The sequence below is a fragment of the Haliotis rubra genome, unplaced genomic scaffold (genome assembly GCF_003918875.1).
Source record: "Haliotis rubra isolate DU_JTF1 unplaced genomic scaffold, ASM391887v1 Scf300, whole genome shotgun sequence".
In the NCBI taxonomy this organism is placed as follows: domain Eukaryota; kingdom Metazoa; phylum Mollusca; class Gastropoda; order Lepetellida; family Haliotidae; genus Haliotis; species Haliotis rubra.
Window position 1 is genome coordinate 16,535 of NW_025766970.1, and position 23,467 is coordinate 40,001.

The 23,467-nt window shown below is 44.5% G+C and overlaps 2 protein-coding genes across 2 annotated transcripts; both read left to right on the forward strand.

Moving 5' to 3' along the window:
- LOC124282646 (PH-interacting protein-like) lies at positions 1 to 23,449 on the forward strand (the record flags this gene model as incomplete). The annotated part of the gene is given in 16 exon segments (XM_046718672.1): positions 1 to 180; positions 850 to 939; positions 941 to 975; positions 1,567 to 1,649; positions 2,172 to 2,283; positions 2,767 to 2,828; positions 3,956 to 3,994; positions 4,398 to 4,671; positions 11,765 to 11,890; positions 14,805 to 14,931; positions 15,345 to 15,497; positions 16,232 to 16,384; positions 18,912 to 19,024; positions 19,642 to 19,889; positions 20,445 to 20,726; positions 21,560 to 23,449. Coding segments are annotated over 16 exon segments (2,148 nt in total), but the record flags the coding sequence as incomplete, so codon positions are not given.
- On the forward strand, positions 21,644 to 22,183 carry LOC124282647 (suppressor protein SRP40-like). Its single transcript, XM_046718673.1, has one exon. The coding sequence runs from the start codon at positions 21,644 to 21,646 to the stop codon at positions 22,181 to 22,183; it is 540 nt and encodes a 179-aa protein (XP_046574629.1).
- Positions 23,450 to 23,467: the final 18 nt, after the last annotated feature.

Consider the following 23,467-nt stretch of genomic DNA (forward strand, 5'->3'; position numbering starts at 1 on the left):
CCACCAGAATGGCTTACTGATACCATTCCACGCAAGGCACCATTTGTCCCTCAGATGGGAGATGAGGTGATGTACTTCCGCCAAGGCCATGAGCTCTACCTGAATGCAGTGGTCAAGCACAAAGTGTATGAAGTGAATCCCAACAACAACCAGCCCTGGCACAAGAATCCAAAACTCAGGGTATGTCCAGCTCTAGACAACATCTCAAACAACTGACCCGTGAAGATCCGAGTAGGTCATCAGCAACTCATGCTTGGCACAAAAGGCGACTATGCTTGTCGTAAGAGGCGACTAACGGGATCAGGTGGTCAGGCTCGCTGACTTGGTTGATCGATGCTCATGTTGTTGATCACTGGATTGTCTGGTCCAGACTCGATTATTTACAGACCGCCACCATATAGCTGGAATATTACTGAGTGCGGCGTAAAACTAAACTCACTCACTCGCTCAACAACTCACTCACTCACTCAAACAACTGCTCTCTGTAAAGGGTATATTATAGCAGAATTATACTTGCATATTGCTTCTGTCCAAACCAGGATGCTAAAACTACCTGGACCATTTGTACATTATAGTAACATGGTTTGTACAGTGTCCATGTTGACATGTGGATCACTAATCATGTGACTCCACATTCACCTGATAGTGGTACAGTCGTGTATAGAATGTATTTGCATAGCTGATTGCGAATTGAATTTGATACAGATTCCAGTAATATCGAGTGAAGCTGTTTTAAAAACTAGTCTCTTTGTGAATACACCCAACAAAATCAGTCTGTGAGTCAAAACACGCCTTTACCAAGTATCAGAAGTCTTGTTCGGAGACATTAAGACCTGATGATCTCCTCAGGAACAAGAGCTGGTGAAGATTGTTGGCATCAAGTATGAAATCCGCCCTCCGAGACTCTGCTGCCTCAAGCTTGCGTTCATTGACCATGAGAAGCGGGAAGCTGACAGGAGGAACGTTCTCCATCAAGTGAGTGCAGCTGATGTTATTGTCCAGTCCTATTCTGTCAACACTAGTGGCATGATGTTAGATTATACTTCATTCAGTGAGGAGGCTTCACTCTCTTTTCTGCTAGGTCAGTGCAGGAGACAAAGAACTTGCTTCACAATGTCTTGGGGTGGTGGGGTAGCTACTACTCCCCATCTACAGTCTAATGATCTGGTCCTTAATAGCACTGAGTATGAAACAGGGCGGTGGGGTAACCTAGTGGTTAAAGCGTTGGCTTGTCACGCCGAAGGCCCGGGTTCGAATCCCCACATGGGTACATTGTGTGAAGCCCATTTCTGGTGTCCCCCGCCGTGATGTAGCTGGAATATTGCTAAAAGCGGCGTAAAACAGCAGTCAGTCAGAGTATGAAACAACAGTCTTGTAACACATCTTGATTACTCAGTTACAACTTCAGTCGACTCGCATTGAATGAGTCAACAAGCATGGGATGAATACTGTAGTGTAACAATGAGGATGTTTTACTTTTGATGGTGAACATGTGCCAACATTGCCTAAATGGGATGATTTGTTGGTATTGAGCCTTCAACATTGATTGTACAAACCATCCTGCAGGTACCACGACATGCCTGATGTCATTGACTTCCTGGTGCTCAAACAGACCTACAACATTGCCATGCAGAGGAAATGGAAACCCAGTAAGTCTTCATCACAGCATGCTACCCATGAAGATCCGGGTCAGAATTGGTCTTGAGCAACCCATGCTTGTTGTAAAAGGCGACTAACGGGATCGGGTGATCAGACTCTCCGACTTGGTTGACACATGTCATCGTATTCCGATTGGATAGAACGATGCTCATGATGTTGATCACTGGATTGTCTGGTCCAGACTTGATTATTTACAGATTGCCACCATATAGTTGGAATGTTGCTGAGTGAGGCGTAAAACTAAACTCGCTCATCACAGCAGATGACGTGGGACCATGGTGCTGTATGTCAGCTCCATGAAACAGGCCAGTTATATATGGAATCATATCTTAATTGGGTCAATTTCCCTTTAATATCTGTTCAGCAAAATGTCCACACAATTTTTAGGAAACCTTTAATACGTTGTGAAAATTTGTTACAGCATCATATTCATCTGGTTACACAACTTGCTGCAATGGTTATTGCTTGTTTATCATGTAGTGCATAGTTTCAATGTCTAAAGTTGTGTGTAGATGACCGGTTCCGTGCTATGATAGATGACCACTGGTGGATGGGCACAATCCAATCCCAGGAACCCTTCCAGGCAGAGTTCACAGACAGCATGTACCAGTGCTTCAACGTCCAGTAAGTACAGTATTATACAGCATACACAAGGGTAGTAATCCCTTTGTCATATGATTTCATTCTTAAGATAATTGACTGTAAAGGCATATTTTCACTTGGTGAAGTAGGTTTAGAAATACAGTCTTTGAGTGAACTATAAAGATTTTCAGCCATATTTGTCCACAGAAACAGAACAGGACATTGCGAGACCCACTCTAAGCATATTGGGATGCTAGTCCATTGTCTATTGAGAAAGAAGGAATTGCCTCAATGTATGGAGCTTGAAAATAGAACACATCATTCACATACAGTTAGTTGTGCTGAGTGTATGACATAGATAGCCATTGTGTCAACTCATGTTTAGACTCTACCATCGTCTTAAAATTATAACCGTATCAGTTTTGGAAGCTGACATGTGAAACTAAAATTATAACAGTTTATAGGACGATTTAGACTCATGCACATGGTTACAGAGTAATAAAGTACAATGTTCCATCCTTCTAGCTGGGACAATGGAGAACATGAGAAGCTGAGTCCGTGGGATCTGGAGCTGATTGATGAGGAAAGTAAGTAACAACAAGTACATCAATTCGTACCAGACACATCATTGATATCAATGTGTGTTTCAAGGCCTTGCTATGGTATCCTTGTAAATACTTACCCTGACTCATACTATGTCTCTATCTCTCTCTCTCTCTCTCTCTCTCTCCTTTAGCTCGAGGCCGCCTCCGTGGCGTAGTGGTTATAGCGTCCGCCCGGAGAGCGGAAGGTCGCAGGTTCGATCCCCGACCGCGTCATACCAAAAGACGTTAAAATATGGTACATGTTGGTCCCTGCCTTGCGCTCGGCATTCATGGGTACAACAAGGACTGGTTGGCTCGGAGTCAGTATAATGTGTCTGAGTGGGGTATTCATGCTTCACTGTGGCATGGTATCTCAGTGGGCTAGCACTATAAAACCAGCTTAAGTCTGGGCTAGTGCAAGCGGCCGCAGATACACATACGCATGCACGTCGTCATATGAGCGAAATATTCTCAAGCACGACGTTAAGCCCAATTTCACCTCACCTCACCTCTTTTAGCTCGAGGGGCGTGGGGTAGCCTAGTGGTTAAAGCGTTTGCTCGTCACTCCGAGGGCCCAGTTTCTATTCCCCACATGGATACAATGTTTGAAGCCCATTTCTGGTGTCCCCCGCCATGATATTGCTGGAACATTGCTAGAAGTGTCGTAAAACATAACTTACTCACTCACTTTAGCTCGAGACGTGGTGGAAACTCTCTGTGTTATGTTCCCCAAGAACAGTAAAACCAACTCACCCAATCTGACCCCCTTCACTGTGCTTGGCTCCGGCTCTGGCTCCGGCCCCCCTTGTGACTCCTTATTGTCTCCCAACGAGATGGTTGGGGAAATTGTCCCTGTGTGTTTAATCCATCCTATCAGAATTATAAAGTTTTTGAATAAATTTAGGCTTGGATTAGCGCCCTTTATGTATTTTATCTACCAATGATTTTTCAAATTGGCGTTGAATTAAGTTCATGTCCAGTTAAGTCCGAATCTATATCTTTTCATGTAAAACTGTGTTGTATGTAGACTAGAGTATCAGACCAGAACCCACACCCTATCTGTCGGAGTGATAATCACATTCCATGTAAGTCTTACAAATCCACAAACTCTTCATTATTTACATCTACAGACGGAGTAAAGAACACAGTATGCCTCAGGATAAGAAAAAGTAGGTATTATTATTTTATACGTATCCTGACTCATACGCTAAAGTACCATCCCAACCCTCCCCATTCAGCACTAACTTTTTAACTATTTGGATTTTACTAAATAAAGAGAGTCATTGGCTCACAGGGAGCTGGTGCACATGCTCAGTTTTGGGGGGTGATTGGGTGAAGTACGGTGTTTGAGTGAACTGCCCTATTTGTCTCACAGTGCAAAATTAGTTTCAGCCCTGTTTGTTTTTACTGTTCTTCTGGGACACAGCACAGAGCATTTCCACCATGTCTCTGGCCAAAGCTAAGGATTTTATCTTGAAAAATTGCATAATTTAAAAATTATATTATAGTGAACATTTGAGGGTAAGTTATAATGGTCTGTAAAATACAAGTCCATACACTTGTGTGTTGTAGGTGTACCAGGAGACGTTGGTGGGGGAGTGATGGTTGAGAAGGAGGAGTTGAAGAAGCTGCTGTATAACACCGGGGCCAATGAGTGGCCTTCATGTGGCCGGGATGAGGAGTGTGACAGGATCGTTCATGGGCTGGAGGAGGTGATGCAGCATTCAATGGCTGAGCCCTTCAATGCACCAGTTGACCTGAATGCCTTTCCACTGTATGCCCATGTAATTGAATACCCTGTAGACCTGAGCACCATCAAGGCCAGACTGGAGAACAGGTTCTATAGGTGAGTTACATAGAGAGTCCAGTTCAGGCAGGATTACTGCTAAAGTGAGTCATTGGGAATCCAGACAGGATTACTGCTACAGGTGAGTCGTTGGGAGTCCATGTGTGGGATTACTGCTACAGGTGAGTTATTAGGAGTCCATGTAGTATTACTGATACAGGTGAGTCGTTTGGGGTCCAGGTAGGATTACTGCTAAAGGTGAGTCGTTGGGAGTCCATGTAGGATTACTGCTACAGGTGAGTCATTGGGAGTCCATGTAGGATTACTGCTAAAGGTGAGTCGTTGGGAGTCCAGGTAGGATTACTGCTACAGGTGAGTCATTGGGAGTCCAGGTGTGGGATTACTGCTACAGGTGAGTCGTTGGGTGTCCAGGTAGGATTACTGCTACAGGTGAGTCATTGGGAGCCCATGTAGGATTACTGCTACAGGTGAGTTGTTGGGAGTCCAGGTAGGATTACTGCTACAGGTGAGTTGTTGGGAGTCCAGGTAGGATTATTGCTACAGGTGAGTTGTTGGGAGCCCATGTAGGATTACTGCTACAGGTGAGTCGTTGGGAGTCCAGGTAGGATTATTGCTACAGGTGAGTTGTTGGGAGTCCAGGTAGGATTACTGCTACAGGTGATTCGTTGGGAGTCCAGGTAGTATTACAGGTACAGGTGAGTCATTGGGAGTCCAGGTAGTACTACTGCTACAGGTGAGTCATTGGGAGTCCAGGCAGGATTATAGCTACAGGTGAGTCAATGCGAGTCCAATCAGTATTACTGCTACCGGTGAGTCAAGATCAGACTGGAAAACAGGTTCTACAGGTGAGTTACATAGAGATTCCAGTAGAGGTAGTATAATTGCTACAGGTGAGTCACATAGTCACTTCAGTACTGGCAGTTTAAGATTCTTTTTCAGAAGAAGTCCTCCTTGGGGTACATATAAGCATTAAAATGTCCATTTTAAATCCTACGACAGTTGTAACTATATTTTTAATAAAATATTTACAAAACAAAAAACTTGTTTTGTCTTGTGAGACCACCCCTACAGGGCCCCACCGGACCAACACAGCCAAGAGCAGGTAACTCTCGCCGTCTACCTCGTACCTCACTTTTCATGCTGTCGTTCTGTTGAATAGACGTCGCGTGTGGTGTTTGGAGTTTGCTCTCCCTACCCGTCTGATGAGTGTAAAGAGTCTCAATCTGTATGTATGGTTCCTTTCTCTCACGCGAGGCGTTAGATGGGCGTCATATGTGGATATTTTCATTCATCTTTTGATGTAACTTTGCCGTGGGTTCTCTGTTTTCTAGCCATGTGGCAGGCAAAATGGCGGACCGCGGTTTCCTTGCTATATGTTATTGGTAGCTTGTAGTAGGGAGTTCATATATTATGTTTGCATATTATATGGTAGGCTTGCCTAAATTCTCTTTCTTTTCAGCGAATTTGTGGTAAGTCGTTGAGTAATTTTGATAGTGTTCGTTTCGTATCACTCAACTTTACTCTATCACTAGTACACGCAGGGGTGGCTAGCCTTTTTTTCTGCTTTGCATTGTATGTTTAGTATTTAAATGGCTGTAGCTTGTAGCATTTATATATCGCCCGTCGCGGATTATTCTTGCTATTACTTGTGTTTATGTGTTTGCTGCTTCACAGTTCCTGCTAGTAACACTGGCGTGGTTCTGTTTGTTGCAGTTTAAGCCCTGTCGCGTTGTGCCATGCACACTACCGCCACAGGATGGTTATAAAGTGTGCCTCCGGTGTTTAGCTGAGGGCGCTCCACGGCGATCAAGGATGCTCATAATAAACGCCCTTGCATCAATATTCCTGTTACATTATGTTGTATTATGATACATATTTCATACGTTTACACGTAACGTGGCTCATAGGACGAGGTTGTGGTTTTTGTCTGGGTTTCTGCGCCTCACGCGCATTCTTTCCGACACGCAGATTTTATGTTTTTCACTAATCTGCTTCAGGCGGGGGATAATATTTGATAAAAGGTTTCTAAGGAAATCCCTTTATCGTTTCCCCCGCAAACAATGTTGCTGACTTAAATATGACTTCACTATTGCAGCAACATATTCTTCAACATAATGTCAATTCGATAATTGATAGCGCGATGTCCGGGCTCCGTAAGGAGCTCGGCTCGCAAAGTGTTGATCTCGAAGGTAAGTTCACCAGGTGTCGTCTGTGGTGAAATTCCCGGCCCGATTGACACGGTGCTGTCTGGGTTCCGCAAGGAGCTCAGCACGCCTGTCGTCGGGGGTGGATCGGACGCATCTGTCTTCGCCTGGTGCCCTGACTGGCGGTCGCCTAGGCGCAGACCAGCTCGGGGACACCTCGGCGCCTTCGGCACCTTGTGGCGACCTAGGTTCGGGCTCAGGTTCGTCACGGGCGCCTGGCGCCGGCGATGCAGGTTTCGCCCTGCAGGTTTTGCCCTGGTGCCCTGACTGGCGGTCGCCTAGGCGCCGACCAGCTCGGGGACACCTCGGCGCCACGTGGTCAGTCGGGGTTGCCGGAAACCTGTATATCGGCAGGTTCCTCTCTCGGCCCGGTCTGGGTTCCACTGAGCTGCCGATCACCTCGGCGCCCTAGGTCTACCTGTGTCCACCAGGGGCAACCTGCATTGCCAGGCTACTCCCTTGTGTCTCGGGACTGCAGATCGGACTAGCACCGACCTGGGTTTCGCCCCGGCTGATGCGGAGCAGATCCCGGCTGTTAGCTCAGGTCTCGCCTGATGTCTATCGATGTCCTGGCCAAGAGGCGTTGAGTGTGACGAGCTGCCGATCACCACCTCGGCGCCGAGGTCTACCGTGTACACCAGGGGAGCCCTGCATTGTCAGGCCACTCCCTTGTGTTGGGGATCGGGGTTGAACTTCGAACCGCCGACCCGAAAGCACTTACGCATACATACATGTGTATGTATGGGTATTTATATAGCTATAGGCTATGTTTGACTATCGCTCAGTGCGCTTTTGGAGAGTACTTGGGGAAACCTGATTTATCAGGCTACTCCTCGTGTCTCTGGATCGGGTTAGGTCTAGAACAGCTGAGCTTCGGCTCTGCGGATTCTCTGAACCCGTGGGTACTGCCGACCCAGGCTTCGGCACTGGTAGAGCGCAGATTCCCGACTCGGTAGTTTAGGTCTCGGCGGTAGTTCAGGTCTCGGCCTGATGTCTATCGGCGTATTGACCTAGATGCCATCGAGTGTGCCGGGTGTGACTGTCACCTCGCGCTCCGAGGTCTGTCTGAGTGCTTGTGAAACCTTGATTGTCAGGCTTCTCACATGTGCCTCGGAATCGGGTTCAGGCCATTACAGTGGACAAGTCGATTTGAGCTTCGCTCATTTCGCTACTTTGAACTTACCACTAAGTAGGTTCGATCCCTGAGGGCAAGTGCGAGATAGAATCGCGGCTGTGTTGCCTCAGGTGTTGTCCATGTCGACTACCCGAACCGTTGGAGTTAAGCCTCCCGAGGGAAGCCTGCTTCCAGCACGGCATCGGGACAAGGCCTCACACTCTCCCTTAAGTCTGCCTTTCTTTCCCTTCACAGCTCAACGCTGTATGCTCCACTCGGCATCTCTCAGCTGCTGAGGGAGCTGGTGGAAAGGGAGAGAGCCCGGTGGAATTTTTGTTTCGCCGGGCGACTCTGGGCGGCATCTGGACGGGGGCAACTCTCATCTGGCTAGGGACTGCATTGTAGCTGTGCCAGTCAAATGATGAGGGCGGTTATGGGCATATCGCCGGGACAGTTTCGAGGAATCACGGAAGTCTGTTGAGCTCTCGTTACTTCCTCAGGTGCCCAGGCATCGGCAAAGCGTTAAGTTGCCGACTGCTGGGGTTACTATATTCTGCGCAAACACCGGCGCGGATGACACACTCCTGTGTCGGCTTCCCGGAGAGGCGGCAACAATACTCGTGCCCAGATCCAGTCTTTGCTGGGCTAGGCAACCAGTGTGGTGGTTTCCAATGGTCAGGAATATGTGGGGTTTGACTCCACTTATTTCATAGTTGCCATTACTAACGGAATGTTCAGACCCATTCTCATCTGAGAGCTGAACAAGTTTATAGAGGTACTGTCCTTCAAGATGGAGACACGGCTCGGTGATCTCATCTGCCGAGACAGGGGATTGGCACACGTCAATCGACCTACCAGGTCGCGTACCTCCTTGTTCCATTGCACCCTGATTTCAAGATTTACCTTCGGTTTCTTGTTTGGACGGACGTGCTACCAGTTTCGTGTGCTCTTCCTTAGGCTACATTACGGTGCCAAGGGTGTTCACCAAATTGAGGTTTATTACAGCTCAGATAGCCAGATCGCGAGTGCGGTGTTGTCACCCGTACATAGGCGACTGACTCATCGTGGTTTCAGATAACTGTTGAGTCTCGGGACCTCCACGATCAGTTACGAAACTGGGCGGAATTGTCAATCTCACGCAGTCAGATGGACAGACGTCAGGCGTCTCTCCGAGGGTCCCCACCCCTGGAGACACCGTCGCTCTCAGTCCAGCCAGATACATCCCTACCGAGTTAGGGTGATGTTCTGGGTGACCTGCAGCCTCTTGAGACGAAGTCACAACCTGCACATCAATGTGCTGGAATTGACAGCAGTCAGGTTGGTGTTCGATCCCGCATGCGCCGGGATTGAATTACCTCTTCGGCCAGACATTCTCACTCTGCGAGCGCCACACCAATCCTCGGATTCACTGGGTGGCTTGGCCTCTGTCGGGTATAACACACGAATTCCTTCAACCGCTGCAGACACAATTCTGCCTAGGATTTGACACCGTTCAGTGTGTTGATAGGTGGGAAGCTGGTGTTCAGATAGGGGATTTCATAATCCCTATTCTGGGCGGAGTTAGTTCGGATATTGGAGTTACTATAACCTCGTTTTGGTTGAGAGCCTTATGACCTCCACCATTGCGGGTACTCCATGGCTATTTCCCGTTTCACACCTCGTTCGGGATGGTGCTCTGCCTAGGCAGCATCCTCTCGCACATCGGCGTCAGTAGCTGGCATGAACAGGGTTCGACCGCCTCGTCGGCTGACCCAGTCCACCTTAAAATTGCCACTTATTCACAATTGGCTGTCTGGCCCTAATTTTTCAAGTATATCGTCTCTCTCACTTCACTTGTTGGCGTGGAAGGCGACTTTACTTGTTGTGGTGAACTCTGGTAGAAGGGTCGAGATTTACATCCATGCGATTCCCACTGACCCGACACTGACAGTATTTTATACTGATCATGTCCGTGATTCGACTCTCGGATACCTACCACTCTCAGTGCGATATTGCTTTCCACGTGACTGCTCATATCGCACTTCCACCCCTACCCAGCCTTCTGCACGGGGACCAATCTTTCGATTGCTCACCCGTGCCTGTCACCTAAACGAGCGAACAAAAGGGATCCGTGACGGGTACCCATGTGTGCTGTTTGGTGGCGGAAGACTGGGGAGTCTGCTAGCAAGCGCACTTTATCTCGTTGGCTTGTTTCCGTGGTGTATGGTTACAATGATACGGTTTACCTCCCGAGGGTTGAAGGCAGACTGGGTAGGGCAGATGCCGCTTTGTTGACAATACACAGCCGCACTGCTCAATGAAGAGATCGGTTCTGTCGCTCTTTGGAGCCAGCAGAGCGCCTTCATTCGCCATTACCAACTTGACACGCATTCTAAGGATCGTGCTCGGTTCGGTCTTCGGTTCTCTCCAGTGGAGAGTGACCTGCCACCCTGACCAAGTTAGTAACTGGTCATTGGTATCGGTTCTGTGTTCAATGTCGATATATTTCATATCACTACATCATATTAGCCTTACCATCCTTTTCGGGTTGGGTCGGGTTTGGGTGTACATCGTCCCTTTACGCCCCTTCAAGAGGGCGGGTCCGTTTTGAACGCTTTAACCAGTCATATGCTATTAACCCGCCTTTGCACGGAATTGGGTGCGAACCCCCACGGGGGCACTGTTTGGTATGCCTCTCTTCGGGCCGCATGTCATTGACCAGGTTAGTGTAATGGTGAGCCAACATGTTCGGCCACGGCTTTTTCGCTATTCAGGGATTTTTGTATAAGCTTACAGTTTTTCCTCTTCCCGAGCCTTCGGTATTTGGGAGTCTGTGTTAATCAGCTTTGTGGGATGGTGGCCTACACTTACCCTCCTCACGCCCGAGAGTGTTTGGTGGGGTGTTTTCACTGCATTACAATGCATGGCGTTTGTACTTTCGTTCGATTCCTCAGAAAGTTTTAGCGAGGCTAATAATTTCTCTGGGTTTTATCGAGGTCCCGGCAAGCCCTCTTCCAAACAGTGGCTGCATTCGAGCATTAGTTTGCAGTACTTATTAGCTCGACTCCTGGGTTATTGGCTTTGTAGCGTTTAAATTTTTCCGCTTCCCTACCCTTATACCTCTCGCCACGATTGTCTGGCTGGGGCTATATTAGGGTTGGGAGTTGTTTCGCATGTCCCCATACATTCCTTCCATTGTAATGGTTGGGGGCGGGTTTTTATGTCATTGATATTGAGCCAATTGACATATAAGCTTGGGCTCCTAGTTCCGCCCGTCTGATTGACATCAGCGTCAGGTGGCTCGGTGTTTTCTATTTCCGTATCGGTTGTAGATTTCACTCCACCGGGTTCAGTTGTTGCCAGACAGAATGCCACTCCGTCTCAAATATCTTTGGGAGTCTGTCATATGCTTATATGTACCCAAAGGAGGACTTCTTCTGAAAAGAATTATACAAACCTGTAGAGGTTATGAATTCTTTGAAGAAAGTCCTCCTAGGGGTATTGGCCCTGACCACCGCTCATTCTGTCTGACACGTTCAGCATGAAAAGTGAGGTACGAGGTAGACGGCGAGAGTTACCTGCTCTTGGCTGTGTTGGTCCGGTGGGGCCCTGTAGGGGTGGTCTCACAAGACAAAACGAGTTTTTTGTTTTGTAAATATTTTATTAAAAATATAGTTACAACTGTCGTAGGATTTAAAATGGACATTTTAATGCTTATATGTACCCCAAGGAGGACTTTCTTCAAAGAATTCATAACCTCTACAGGTTTGTATAAGTTTTTTACACTTTGTATTCATATGAAATTTGTTTTGACCAACAGTATTGTTTTTTGCAGGAGAGTGAATGCTGTCCAGTTTGATATTAGGCATATTGAGTCCAATACGGCAAAATTTAATGAGCCAGGAAGTGCCATTGTACAAAAGGCAGGAATCATCACCGAGACGATGCTAAGCTTCATCAGGTATGTGGAAACCTCACTTACCCGCTTAATATAATAATGTTGTGTCAGTGGTTTAGTTAATATAATACTGTTGTGTCAGTGGTTCAGTTTATGTGATACTTTTGTGTCAGTGGTTCAGTTTATGTAATACTTTTGTGTCAGTGGTTCAGTTTATGTAATACTTTTGTGTCAGTGGTTCAGTTTATGTAATACTTTTGTGTCAGTGGTTCAGTTTATGTAATACTTTTGTGTCAGTGGTTCAGTTTATGTAATACTGTTGTGTTCGTGGTTTAGTTAATGTGATGCTGTTGTGTCAGTGGTTCAGTTTATGTGATGCTGTTGTGTCAGTGGTTCAGTTTATGTAATACTTTTGTGTCAGTGGTTCAGTTTATGTAATACAGTTTTGTTGGTAGTTCAGTTTATGTAATACTGTTGTGTTGGTAGTTCAGTTTATGTAATACTGTTGTGTTCGTGGTTCAGTTTATGTGATGCTGTTGTGTCAGTGGTTCAGTTTATGTAATACTGTTGTGTCAGTGGTTCAGTTTATGTAATACTGTTGTGTTGGTAGTTCAGTTTATGTGATACTTTTGTGTCAGTGGTTCAGTTTATGTAATACTTTTGTGTCAGTGGTTCAGTTTATGTAATACTTTTGTGTCAGTGGTTCAGTTTATGTAATACTTTAGTTTTGTTGGTAGTTCAGTTTATGTAATACTGTTGTGTTCGTGGTTCAGTTTATGTGATGCTGTTGTGTCAGTGGTTCAGTTTATGTAATACTGTTGTGTTGGTAGTTCAGTTTATGTAATACTGTTGTGTTCGTGGTTCAGTTTATGTAATACTGTTGTGTTGGTGGTTTAGTTAATGTAATACTGTTGTGTCAGTGGTTCAGTTTATGTGATACTTTTGTGTCAGTGGTTCAGTTTATGTAATACTTTTGTGTCAGTGGTTCAGTTTATGTAATACTTTTGTGTCAGTGGTTCAGTTTATGTAATACAGTTTTGTTGGTAGTTCAGTTTATGTAATACTTTTGTGTTCGTGGTTCAGTTTATGTGATGCTGTTGTGTCAGTGGTTCAGTTTATGTAATACAGTTTTGTTGGTAGTTCAGTTTATGTAATACTGTTGTGTCAGTGGTTCAGTTTATGTAATACTGTTGTGTCAGTGGTTCAGTTTATGTAATACAGTTTTGTTGGTAGTTCAGTTTATGTAATACTGTTGTGTCAGTGGTTCAGTTTATGTGATGCTGTTGTGTCAGTGGTTTAGTTAATGTGATACTGTTGTGTCAGTGGTTCAGTTAATGTAATACTGTTGTGTCAGTGGTTTAGTTTATGTGATACTGTTGTGTCAGTGGTTCAGTTTATGTAATACAGTTGTGTCAGTGGTTCAGTTTATGTAATACTGTTGTGTCAGTGGTTCAGTTTATGTGATACTGTTGTGTCAGTGGTTTAGTTTATGTAATACTGTTGTGTCAGTGGTTCAGTTTATGTAATACTGTTGTGTCAGTGGTTCAGTTTATGTAATACTGTTGTGTCAGTGGTTCAGTTTATGTGATACTGTTGTGTCAGTGGTTCAGTTTATGTGATACTGTTGTGTCAGTGGTTTAGTTAATGTAATACTGTTGTGTCAGTGGTTTAGTTAATGTGATACTGTTGTGTCAGTGGTTCAGTTTATGTAATACTTTGTGTCAGTGGTTCAGTTTATGTAATACTGTTGTGTCAGTGGTTCAGTTTATGTAATACTGTTGTGTTGGTAGTTCAGTTTATGTAATACTGTTGTGTCAGTGGTTCAGTTTATGTGATGCTGTTGTGTCAGTGGTTTAGTTTATGTAATACTTTTGTGTCAGTGGTTCAGTTTATGTAATACTTTTGTGTCAGTGGTTCAGTTTATGTAATACTTTTGTGTCAGTGGTTCAGTTTATGTAATACTGTTGTGTCAGTGGTTCAGTTTATGTAATACTGTTGTGTCAGTGGTTCAGTTTATGTAATACTGTTGTGTCAGTGGTTCAGTTTATGTAATACTTTTGTGTCAGTGGTTCAGTTTATGTAATACTTTTGTGTCAGTGGTTTAGTTTATGTAATACTTTTGTGTCAGTGGTTCAGTTTATGTAATACTTTGTGTCAGTGGTTCAGTTTATGTGATACTGTTGTGTCAGTGGTTCAGTTTATGTAATACTTTTGTGTCAGTGGTTCAGTTTATGTAATACTTTTGTGTCAGTTGTTCAGTTTATGTAATACTTTTGTGTCAGTGGTTCAGTTAATGTAATACTTTTGTGTCAGTGGTTCAGTTTATGTAATACTTTTGTGTCAGTGGTTCAGTTTATGTCATACAGTTTTGTTGGTAGTTCAGTTTATGTGATACTGTTGTGTTCGTGGTTTAGTTAATGTAATACTGTTGCGTCAGTGGTTTAGTTAATGTGATACTGTTGTGTCAGTGGTTTAGTTAATGTGATACTGTTGTGTCAGTGGTTTAGTTAATGTAATACTGTTGTGTCAGTGGTTTAGTTTAATGTAATACTGTTGTGTCAGTGGTTTAGTTTATGTAATACTTTTGTGTCAGTGGTTCAGTTTATGTAATACTGTTGTGTCAGTGGTTCAGTTTATGTAATACTGTTGTGTCAGTGGTTCAGTTTATGTAATACAGTTGTGTCAGTAGTTCAGTTTATGTGATACTGTTGTGTCAGTGGTTTAGTTAATGTAATACTGTTGCGTCAGTGGTTTAGTTTATGTAATACTGTTGTGTCAGTGGTTTAGTTTATGTAATACTGTTGTGTCAGTGGTTCAGTTTATGTAATACTGTTGTGTCAGTGGTTTAGTTAATGTAATGCTTTTGTGTCAGTGGTTCAGTTTATGTAATACTGTTGTGTCAGTGGTTTAGTTAATGTAATACTGTTGTGTCAGTGGTTCAGTTTATGTACAATTACTGTTGCTGTCTGTTGGATAGTGACAGTGATGCTGTGGATGCTATGCCATTCCTGGCGCAGGAGATGAAGGAGAGAAAGATGAACAGTTCCTCCTCTGATACCGATGATGTCACTGACGATGCCACCAGCAGTCGGAAGAGAAAAAGGGTAAGAAATGTCTTCCTGACATGAGCTGTGCAACTCTTTGCTTCAGCCTGACATGTGCTGTATTTATGTGTGTATCCATCAAGTATATCTTTATCTTTTAAACATCAATTGAGAGGACACTCATATATACAGGCTTGTAGGATTAAAGAGTGTAATATACTAAAATCTGATTTCAAACTTACTTTGTATTGATTCTTTTAGATTTTATTCTTCACTTTTTGTAGAAAGAGAAATTGACAAAGTGAACTTTGCATTTTTCTGTTTTGCCTCTAAGGTATTCGTTGGCCCGCTATGTGTATGAAAGTGTCACCTTATGGGCCTTATTGATGGGTTTATATTTGTTATCGTCAAGTTTTGCAGTAGATCTTCCCTGTCAGCAGGACACAGATATTCTTGATTGTGTGTTTCTGCAGGGAGATAAAGTGAAGGCCAACAAGAGGTCGCGTCTGGAAAAGCCCGTGGACCCCAACAAGTGGAAGTCAGAGTGTTCGCAGCTCATTGCCAGGATCCTAGAGTGCGAGGACAGCAAGCCATTCAGGACTGCTGTTGACCCTGAAGAATATCCAGTGAGAACATTAGGAATAATTAAACCTCACATAATTCATGTGCTACCTTTTGTCATCCTTGATAATCTCCAGGGTATACATTCCGATAAATCTCTTCCAGTACCCTGGATGCATGAACAATTGTATTACCTCCCTTTGCTGGCGCCGCCTTCTTACAGTACTTATTCAATCAAATAAGCTGTTACAACCGAGCTTCCCAGTGTCATCAAAGATGGCAGGCACAGCCACGAAGGTTTGCTGGCTGTGCTACTCAGATTTAGGGAAAAAATCATACAGACAAATTGACATGTCTGAAACCTTAAAAAATATACATGTATGTGCAAGAACTCCTACCTCTTTCAAGGTACCTCTGCAACAATTGTGTTGCCAAGTTTAATCGGTTAGATAAAAGAAGCGGAAGTGAGTTATGATAGAAGCCTTGTGATTTGTAAGCTCAACTTCCCAAGGTAGACACCTGCTTGGATAAAAAGCCAGCAAATGGAGGTAATACAATTATTGGGCCGGGCCATAGATGCAGGGGAATAGTGGAGATTTATTGGAATGTATACTCTAGAGACTATCGAGGATGCTTTTTGTTGAGTTGGGAATATTTATTTGTGTAAGTCTGATTGTTCCATGTTATTTGTTGCAATGTGAGAATACCAGGTAAAGACAGGTACAGGTGCTAAGTGTAATTTGTTGTGATGTAAGACTACATAAAAATGTGTACTAAGTTAAACTTTGTTGCAATGCAGGACTACTACAAGTTTGTTGAGAACCCCATAGACTTTGGCCAAGTGCAGGAGAAGGTGGACACTGACCAGTATACAAACCCAATTGAGTTGTGTCGGGATGTCAGACTCATCTTCATCAATTCAAAGTCCTACAACACCAACAAGAAATCTAGAGTATGTCTATCTTGTTTATCAGCTTGTTATCTTCGTGAGATGTGGGCAGGTAGCTTGGTGAGATGTGGGCAGGTAGCTTGGTGAGATGTGGGCAGGTAGCTTGGTGAGATGTGGGCAGGTAGCTTTGTGAGATGTGGGCAGGTAGCTTTGTGAGATGTGGGCAGGTAGCTTGGTGAGATGTGGGCAGGTAGCTTGGTGAGATGTGGGCAGGTAGCTTGGTGAGATGTGGGCAGGTAGCTTGGTGAGATGTGGGCAGGTAGCTTGGTGAGATGTGGGCAGGTAGCTTTGTGAGATGTGGGCAGGTAGCTTTGTGAGATGTGGGCAGGTAGCTTTGTGAGATGTGGGCAGGTAGCTTGGTGAGATGTGGGCAGGTAGCTTGGTGAGATGTGGGCAGGTAGCTTTGTGAGATGTGGGCAGGTAGCTTTGTGAGATGTGGGCAGGTAGCTTGGTGAGATGTGGGCAGGTAGCTTGGTGAGATGTGGGCAGGTAGCTTGGTGAGATGTGGGCAGGTAGCTTGGTGAGATGTGGGCAGGTAGCTTTGTGAGATGTGGGCAGGTAGCTTTGTGAGATGTGGGCAGGTAGCTTTGTGAGATGTGGGCAGGTAGCTTAGGTGAGATGTGGGCAGGTAGCTTTGTGAGATGTGGGCAGGTAGCTTTGTGAGATGTGGGCAGGTAGCTTGGTGAGATGTGGGCAGGTAGCTTTAGTGAGATGTGGGCAGGTAGCTTGGTGAGATGTGGGCAGGTAGCTTTGTGAGATGTGGGCAGGTAGCTTTGTGAGATGTGGGCAGGTAGCTTGGTGAGATGTGGGCAGGTAGCTTGGTGAGATGTGGGCAGGTAGCTTGGTGAGATGTGGGCAGGTAGCTTTGTGAGATGTGGGCAGGTAGCTTGGTGAGATGTGGGCAGGTAGCTTGGTGAGATGTGGGCAGGTGAGATGTGGGCTTAGGTGAGATGTGGGCAGGTAGCTTTGTGAGATGTGGGCAGGTAGCTTAAGTGAGATGTGGGCAGGTAGCTTTGTGAGATGTGGGCAGGTAGCTTGGTGAGATGTGGGCAGGTAGCTTAGTGAGATGTGGGCTGGTTGCTTCAGGTGTGAGATGTGGGCAGGTAGCTTTGTGAGATGTGGGCAGGTAGCTTGTGTGAGATGTGGGCAGGTAGCTTTGTGAGATGTGGGCAGGTGCTTGGTGAGATGTGGGCAGGTAGCTTGGTGAGATGTGGGCAGGTAGCTTGGTGAGATGTGGGCAGGTAGCTTGGTGAGATGTGGGCAGGTAGCTTTGTGAGATGTGGGCAGGTAGCTTGGTGAGATGTGGGCAGGTAGCTTGGTGAGATGTGGGCAGGTAGCTTGGTGAGATGTGGGCAGGTAGCTTGGTGAGATGTGGGCAGGTAGCTTGTAGGTGAGATGTGGGCAGGTAGCTTGGTGAGATGTGGGCAGGTAGCTTGGTGAGATGTGGGCAGGTAGCTTGGTGAGATGTGGGCAGGTAGCTTTGGTGAGATGTGGGCAGGTAGCTTGGTGAGATGTGGGCAGGTAGCTTGGTGAGATGTGGGCAGGTAGCTTGGTGAGATGTGGGCAGGTAGCTTGGTGAGATGTGGGCAGGTAGCTTGGTGAGATGTGGGCAGATGTGGGAGATGTGGGGTGGCTTGGTGAGATGTGGGCAGGTGTAGCTTGGGGTGAGATGTGGGCAGGTAGCTTTGTGAGATGTGGGCAGGTAGCTGTGTAGGAGATGTGGGCAGGTAGCTTTGTGAGATGTGGGCAGGTAGCTTGGTGAGATGTGGGCAGGTAGCTTTGTGAGATGTGGGCAGGTAGCTTTGTGAGATGTGGGCAGGTAGCTTTGTGAGATGTGGGCAGGTAGCTTGGTGAGATGTGGGCAGGTAGCTTGGTGAGATGAGGGCAGGTAGCTTGGTGAGATGGCTTGAGAGATGTGTGAGGTAGCTTGCTTACATGTGATGGAACTGAACTTGTTGTAGGAATTTGGGTGCCTTACCATGGTATGGCTGGTTTATTATACAAATTTCACCGTTTATTCAATCTATTAATCTTATCCCTCTCGTTCGTTAGGATGTCATCTGTATGATGGGTCTTAAATCACCCTCTGATTCAAAGAGAGTGTGTATCAATTTGACATGTCAGTTTTGGGTTGACCTCTGAATGTTATCAGAGAGGAAATAGGCCATATTTTAAGTTGATGGCCTGAATGGCTAAGTTGTCTGGTGTGCCTCAGTTTACTGTGCGTGATGATTTACGTGAGGTTGTCTAAAGCAACCATAGCACTAAGACTCTGTACGGGGGTTACAATCACCTTCGATCTGAGATAGCTTTGTACAACAGTGCCAACTATTGCAGGATGTAATATCTCAATCCATGGGTTTGAATCTTTGGCATATGCAATTAAGCAACATATAACTTGGTGTTTCGGCTTGCTGTACAGCAGATGTATTATACCACTTAGTTTCAGGGTATAAGAACTGAATGAATTACCAACAATGCTGACTGATAGTTGTTTTCCAACATACACAAGTTTTTCTTATGATTACAGATATATGCAATGACCTTACGGTTGTCAGCCATGTTTGAAGATCAGATCAAGGAGATTACCAGCCACTGGAAGTATGCCACTAAAAGCAGACAACTGCCTAAACCATCTGGCAGGTATGCATATGTACGCATATGTGAATAAAGTCAGGGAACTGGATGATGACTGTTAACTGTTGAGATATCGTGTTTCCTGCTTAGTGAAGTAAATAATGTCAGGGAACTGGATGATGACTGTTAACTGTTGAGATATCGTGTTTCCAGCTTAGTGAAGAATAATGTCAGGGAACTGGATGATGACTGTTAACTGTTGAGATATCGTGTTTCCAGCTTAGTGAAGAATAATGTCAGGGAACTGGATGATGACTGTTAACTGTTGAGATATCGTGTTTCCAGCTTAGTGAAGAATAATGTCAGGGATAGAAATGTACATTTCTGCCATGGTTGCCACATGGCACTTGTTCAGGTGTGCCGTTTAGAATTCAAGTGTGCCCACACGAAGAATACTTCCTTAATATATCAATTGGGTTGTTTTTTGTGTGCGGTCATCCCGTGTACTAGTTTTGTAATTAGCACGGTAATAAAAGGAACTGAATCCTGGTGGTTAAAGTATTTCAGAGATTGCACATGTAAAAGATGGACTCTGTAACAAGTTTGTAATTGAGAAAATGATATCAGCAGATAATTGGTCAATTTCAAAAGTTTCTCAAAATTTTATTTCAATTGTACAACAGCAAATTGTCCCGTACAAGTATCAAGACAAATGGGAACTTGCCATCAGCAAGCCGTCGTGACAGAGCCCCAGGGTCATCGACTGACAGCAGCCAGCAGTCATCCAGCGCCAGCTCCAGCAACACTCCAGTCCGAGTGACGAGGTCACACGGAGGAGGTGGCGGAGAGCGGGGTTCGGCGGATGGTTACAGCAGTGGTCCAACACCCTACCCCCGGTCCCGGAGAACTGCCCACACTTCACGGGTGTCAGGTACTGCATACTCCAGCTTCAACAGCCAATTCTCATATGATCATATATATGTTTAGGAAAATTTATTTAGACTATTTTTTTGGACAAGAAAAGACTTTCAAATGGTAATTGCAGTTCACAGGAATACCTCTTGTATTCACATTGAGGTACTATGATCTTGTGTTGCATGTCATGGTGGCAAGCTACTAGTTAAATAGTTACAGTAGCAAAACCAACTACAATGATTCACACGAACACGAAGAAGACTTGACTGCAAAGCTGTTTTAATGCTTCTTTGGAAGATACTTAGACAGAAGAAGTATTTGCAATTAAATCACTCATATATTGGGGCAAATGCAGCAACATCCCTGCTTTAATGGAAAGACAGTTATACATGGCAATTGAACATTCACTTGCGAACTTATGTGGGTAAAGTTTTGTGTGATACTAATTGATAGGAGGTATTAGTATACTGCATTCACGATCATTTATGTTGTTCATGAGGTGTAGTCAGCGATTAAATGTTTTTCATTTCTGCTCAAGTATCAAGTCTCAAGTCAGTTATTTTGTTGATAGCCCGTAAGGTGATAAGGAGTGATGGAGAGAGTGAGGAAGATGAAGAGACGGAGGTAGAGGAAGAAGAGAAGGTGAATGTTGAAGATGATGAGGAAGAAGCAGAGGAAGTTGGGAAGGTTCGACGGACCAAACGGAAAGTGTCTCGCCGCCAAGTCCTGGTTCAGGATGAGTCTGAGGAGGAGGAGGAGGAGGAAGAAGAAGAGGAGGAGGAGGAGATAGCTACAAAACCACGGGGAAAGGTCCAGCAAAAACGTAGCAAAAACCGGGCATCAGGTGGGAAAAGTGAGTGATGCTAACACACTCCGGCGTAACTCTGTGGTGTCTGTCAGTATACAAGTATCAGATTGAGAGAAAATAGATTGTTGGATTGTTGTTGCATGCTCAGTGTGGGGAAAAATAAACAAGCTCCTTTGTTCCTTGGCAAATAAATAGTAATTTTCTGCTTAAATCCAAATTATTATTTGGACTTATGTTTTAGTTGTGTACTGTGACCCGTGAAGATCTGGGGTAGAATAGGTCTTCAGCAACCCATGCTTGCCGCAAAAGGCGACTTTGCTTGTCGTACGAGGCGACTAACAGGATCGGATGGTCAGGCTCGCTGACTTGGTTGACACATGTCATCGGTTCCCAATTGTGCAGATCGATGCTCATGCTGTTGATCACTGGATTGTCTGGTCCAGACTCGATTATTTACAGACCGCTGCCATATAGCTGGAATATTACTGACTGCGGCGTAAAACTAAACTCACTCACTCACTCATTGTGTACTGTATTTGTGTCCATCTGTGTTTAAACTGGGTTTTGCTTGAATCTTTGAACAGTTCAGATGTTAAGGTTATGTATAAAGGTTTTGTGTGCAGATTGCAAAATAATGAAGGCGAAATTGGTTCTTTGCAGTTCAGTCCTGAGACAGAGTTACTTATTCAGATGACCTCTTTTCTTGATATCCGTTGGTGATGTTGATAAAATTTCCAGATTTAAGAAGCATTGCTTTCTCTCATACATTCTCTTTTGATTACTCATTGTGTGGTTTTCTACATGGGATGCAGTCAGTGTGTGAGATGATATTACATAGATGTTTGCCCTTTCCTCCAATTCCCCTCACTCTGTTGCAGGTAAAGGGGGGTGTTTCAAACGGTCACTCCAAACCTTCTTACAGAACACGGGCCGCCACGGGCAAAGTTAAACCTGCTAAGTACATGCCTGATGAAAGTAGCTCATTAGTGTCTAAATCAGAATCAAACTCTGCAACCACATCATCAACCACGTCGCCTAGAGGCAGAACATCATCATCAGATAGCAGTAGTAGCAACAACAACAGTGGAAGCGGCACTGATGACCACGATGATGAAGATGACAAACAGCACAGTGACTATGTGAACTCATCCAGATCTTCCAAACGTGGAGCAGCAAAACCGGCCACCAGGTCAATCCAGAAACAAGTAGAAATAGTGCGCCATAGTGCGAGAGAACGGCGGAAAGTTCAAGACAATATTTTTGTGTACGAACAACAAAGAAAATCCAGAATCAAGACCAGAAACCAAGGGAGGAGGACAGTGCAGTATCAAGAAGATGAGAGTGACAATGAGCGAGCAAATGGTCGGAATGGAATGGTGGATTCCGACTCGGACTCAGACTCAAGTGAAAACCGGTCATCTCCAGACATGACCACTACGAGTAGTAGGGGTCGTATACGGAAACTTACACCGCGTGCCAGAGCTAGTCTGATGGGAGACTGACATATGGAAGGTCATCTCATCTAAGTGCTTTACAGTGGTGCATCATATGGATACTTCGCTCAAAATACTGCCATAATGTACGCCCAACTGGTTACCGTGTGGTATTACTCAAATGTGCTTGTGTGTGAAGACTTTACTGTGTGGATGTTTGCGTGAACCTGAAGTTTTCTTTGAAGACCAGAGTGTGAATATTATGCAAATGTGTGAACTCTTACCAAGCATTTAATTCTCATCACTTTTTCACTTTGCAAAGAGGAAAGTAACGCATTGCTCTTAGAGTAGAAGTGTTCTGAAGTCTTCAGTACGACCTAGTTGGAATCAAAATCTGAAAACAGTGACACACTGTGAAATATTTCTACCCGATTAGTTAGCCAGCTGTAGCATTCAAACTGAGGCAAATCTAGACACGTCTGTGATTAATATGTGTGATTGTGCAAGTCAATTGCAGTATCACATTTGCTCAACGAAACCATTTTTGCAAATGCCAATGAATCAGAGTAGTAATTCTCTATCAGTCTGGTGATATGATGCTACAGCTACATTGTAGGATAAATAAGTAAAGTTCATCCTCATTGTGTTATTCATTGTATGTTTCATTGTTGTTTTATCATCGGCTTATCACAGAGAGTAATGTGACTGTGGCAGCATATGGAGTCATTTCTCCTCCTCAGGAAATAGTGCTTATGTGATGAACTGTATCATTTAAACACAGCGATTCATGTTGTTGTAGTAAAGCTAACAAATACTGGTGTGCCAGCCATGGAGAAACTAATTGAAGTTTATTATCGGAGATCAGAAAAGTGGGGAATTTCTTTAATTAAAATTGTCTCATTTGATGTACCGGGTAAGTAAATTTAGTTTCCTGTACCCAACTGCACCCTTTAGTCTACCGACATAACTATGCCGTTGATCTACAGTTTAAGCACAGTGAGACCCTGTTAATGTGGACAGTGAGACCCTGTTAATCTGGACTATGTGCTTTCCAGTCAGATAACCTTGATCAACAAGTGTCTGAATTTACCAACCAGCATGATGTTCCTTTCACTGTATGGACACTGAGAAAAGTGGTTGTGCAGAACTCATGTTTTTTTTTATTAATATGGTTTCATTGTACATTGTTTGTCTGGTTTATGAGTTATGATGGTCTGTTTGATTGACATATAGAAGTTCGTGAGTAATAAAAAAGTAAGATTCTTTATGGATAACAACTTCTTTATTATATTTGATGCGACGTTTCGGTATGGATTCTTATACCGTTGTCAAGCAAGAGTGCCTCGTGCTTGA

Bases quoted from the DNA above. Each gene is read 5' to 3' on its own strand.
- LOC124282647 (XM_046718673.1), top strand. From the start codon at position 21,644: ATGCCTGATGAAAGTAGCTCATTAGTGTCTAAATCAGAATCAAACTCT.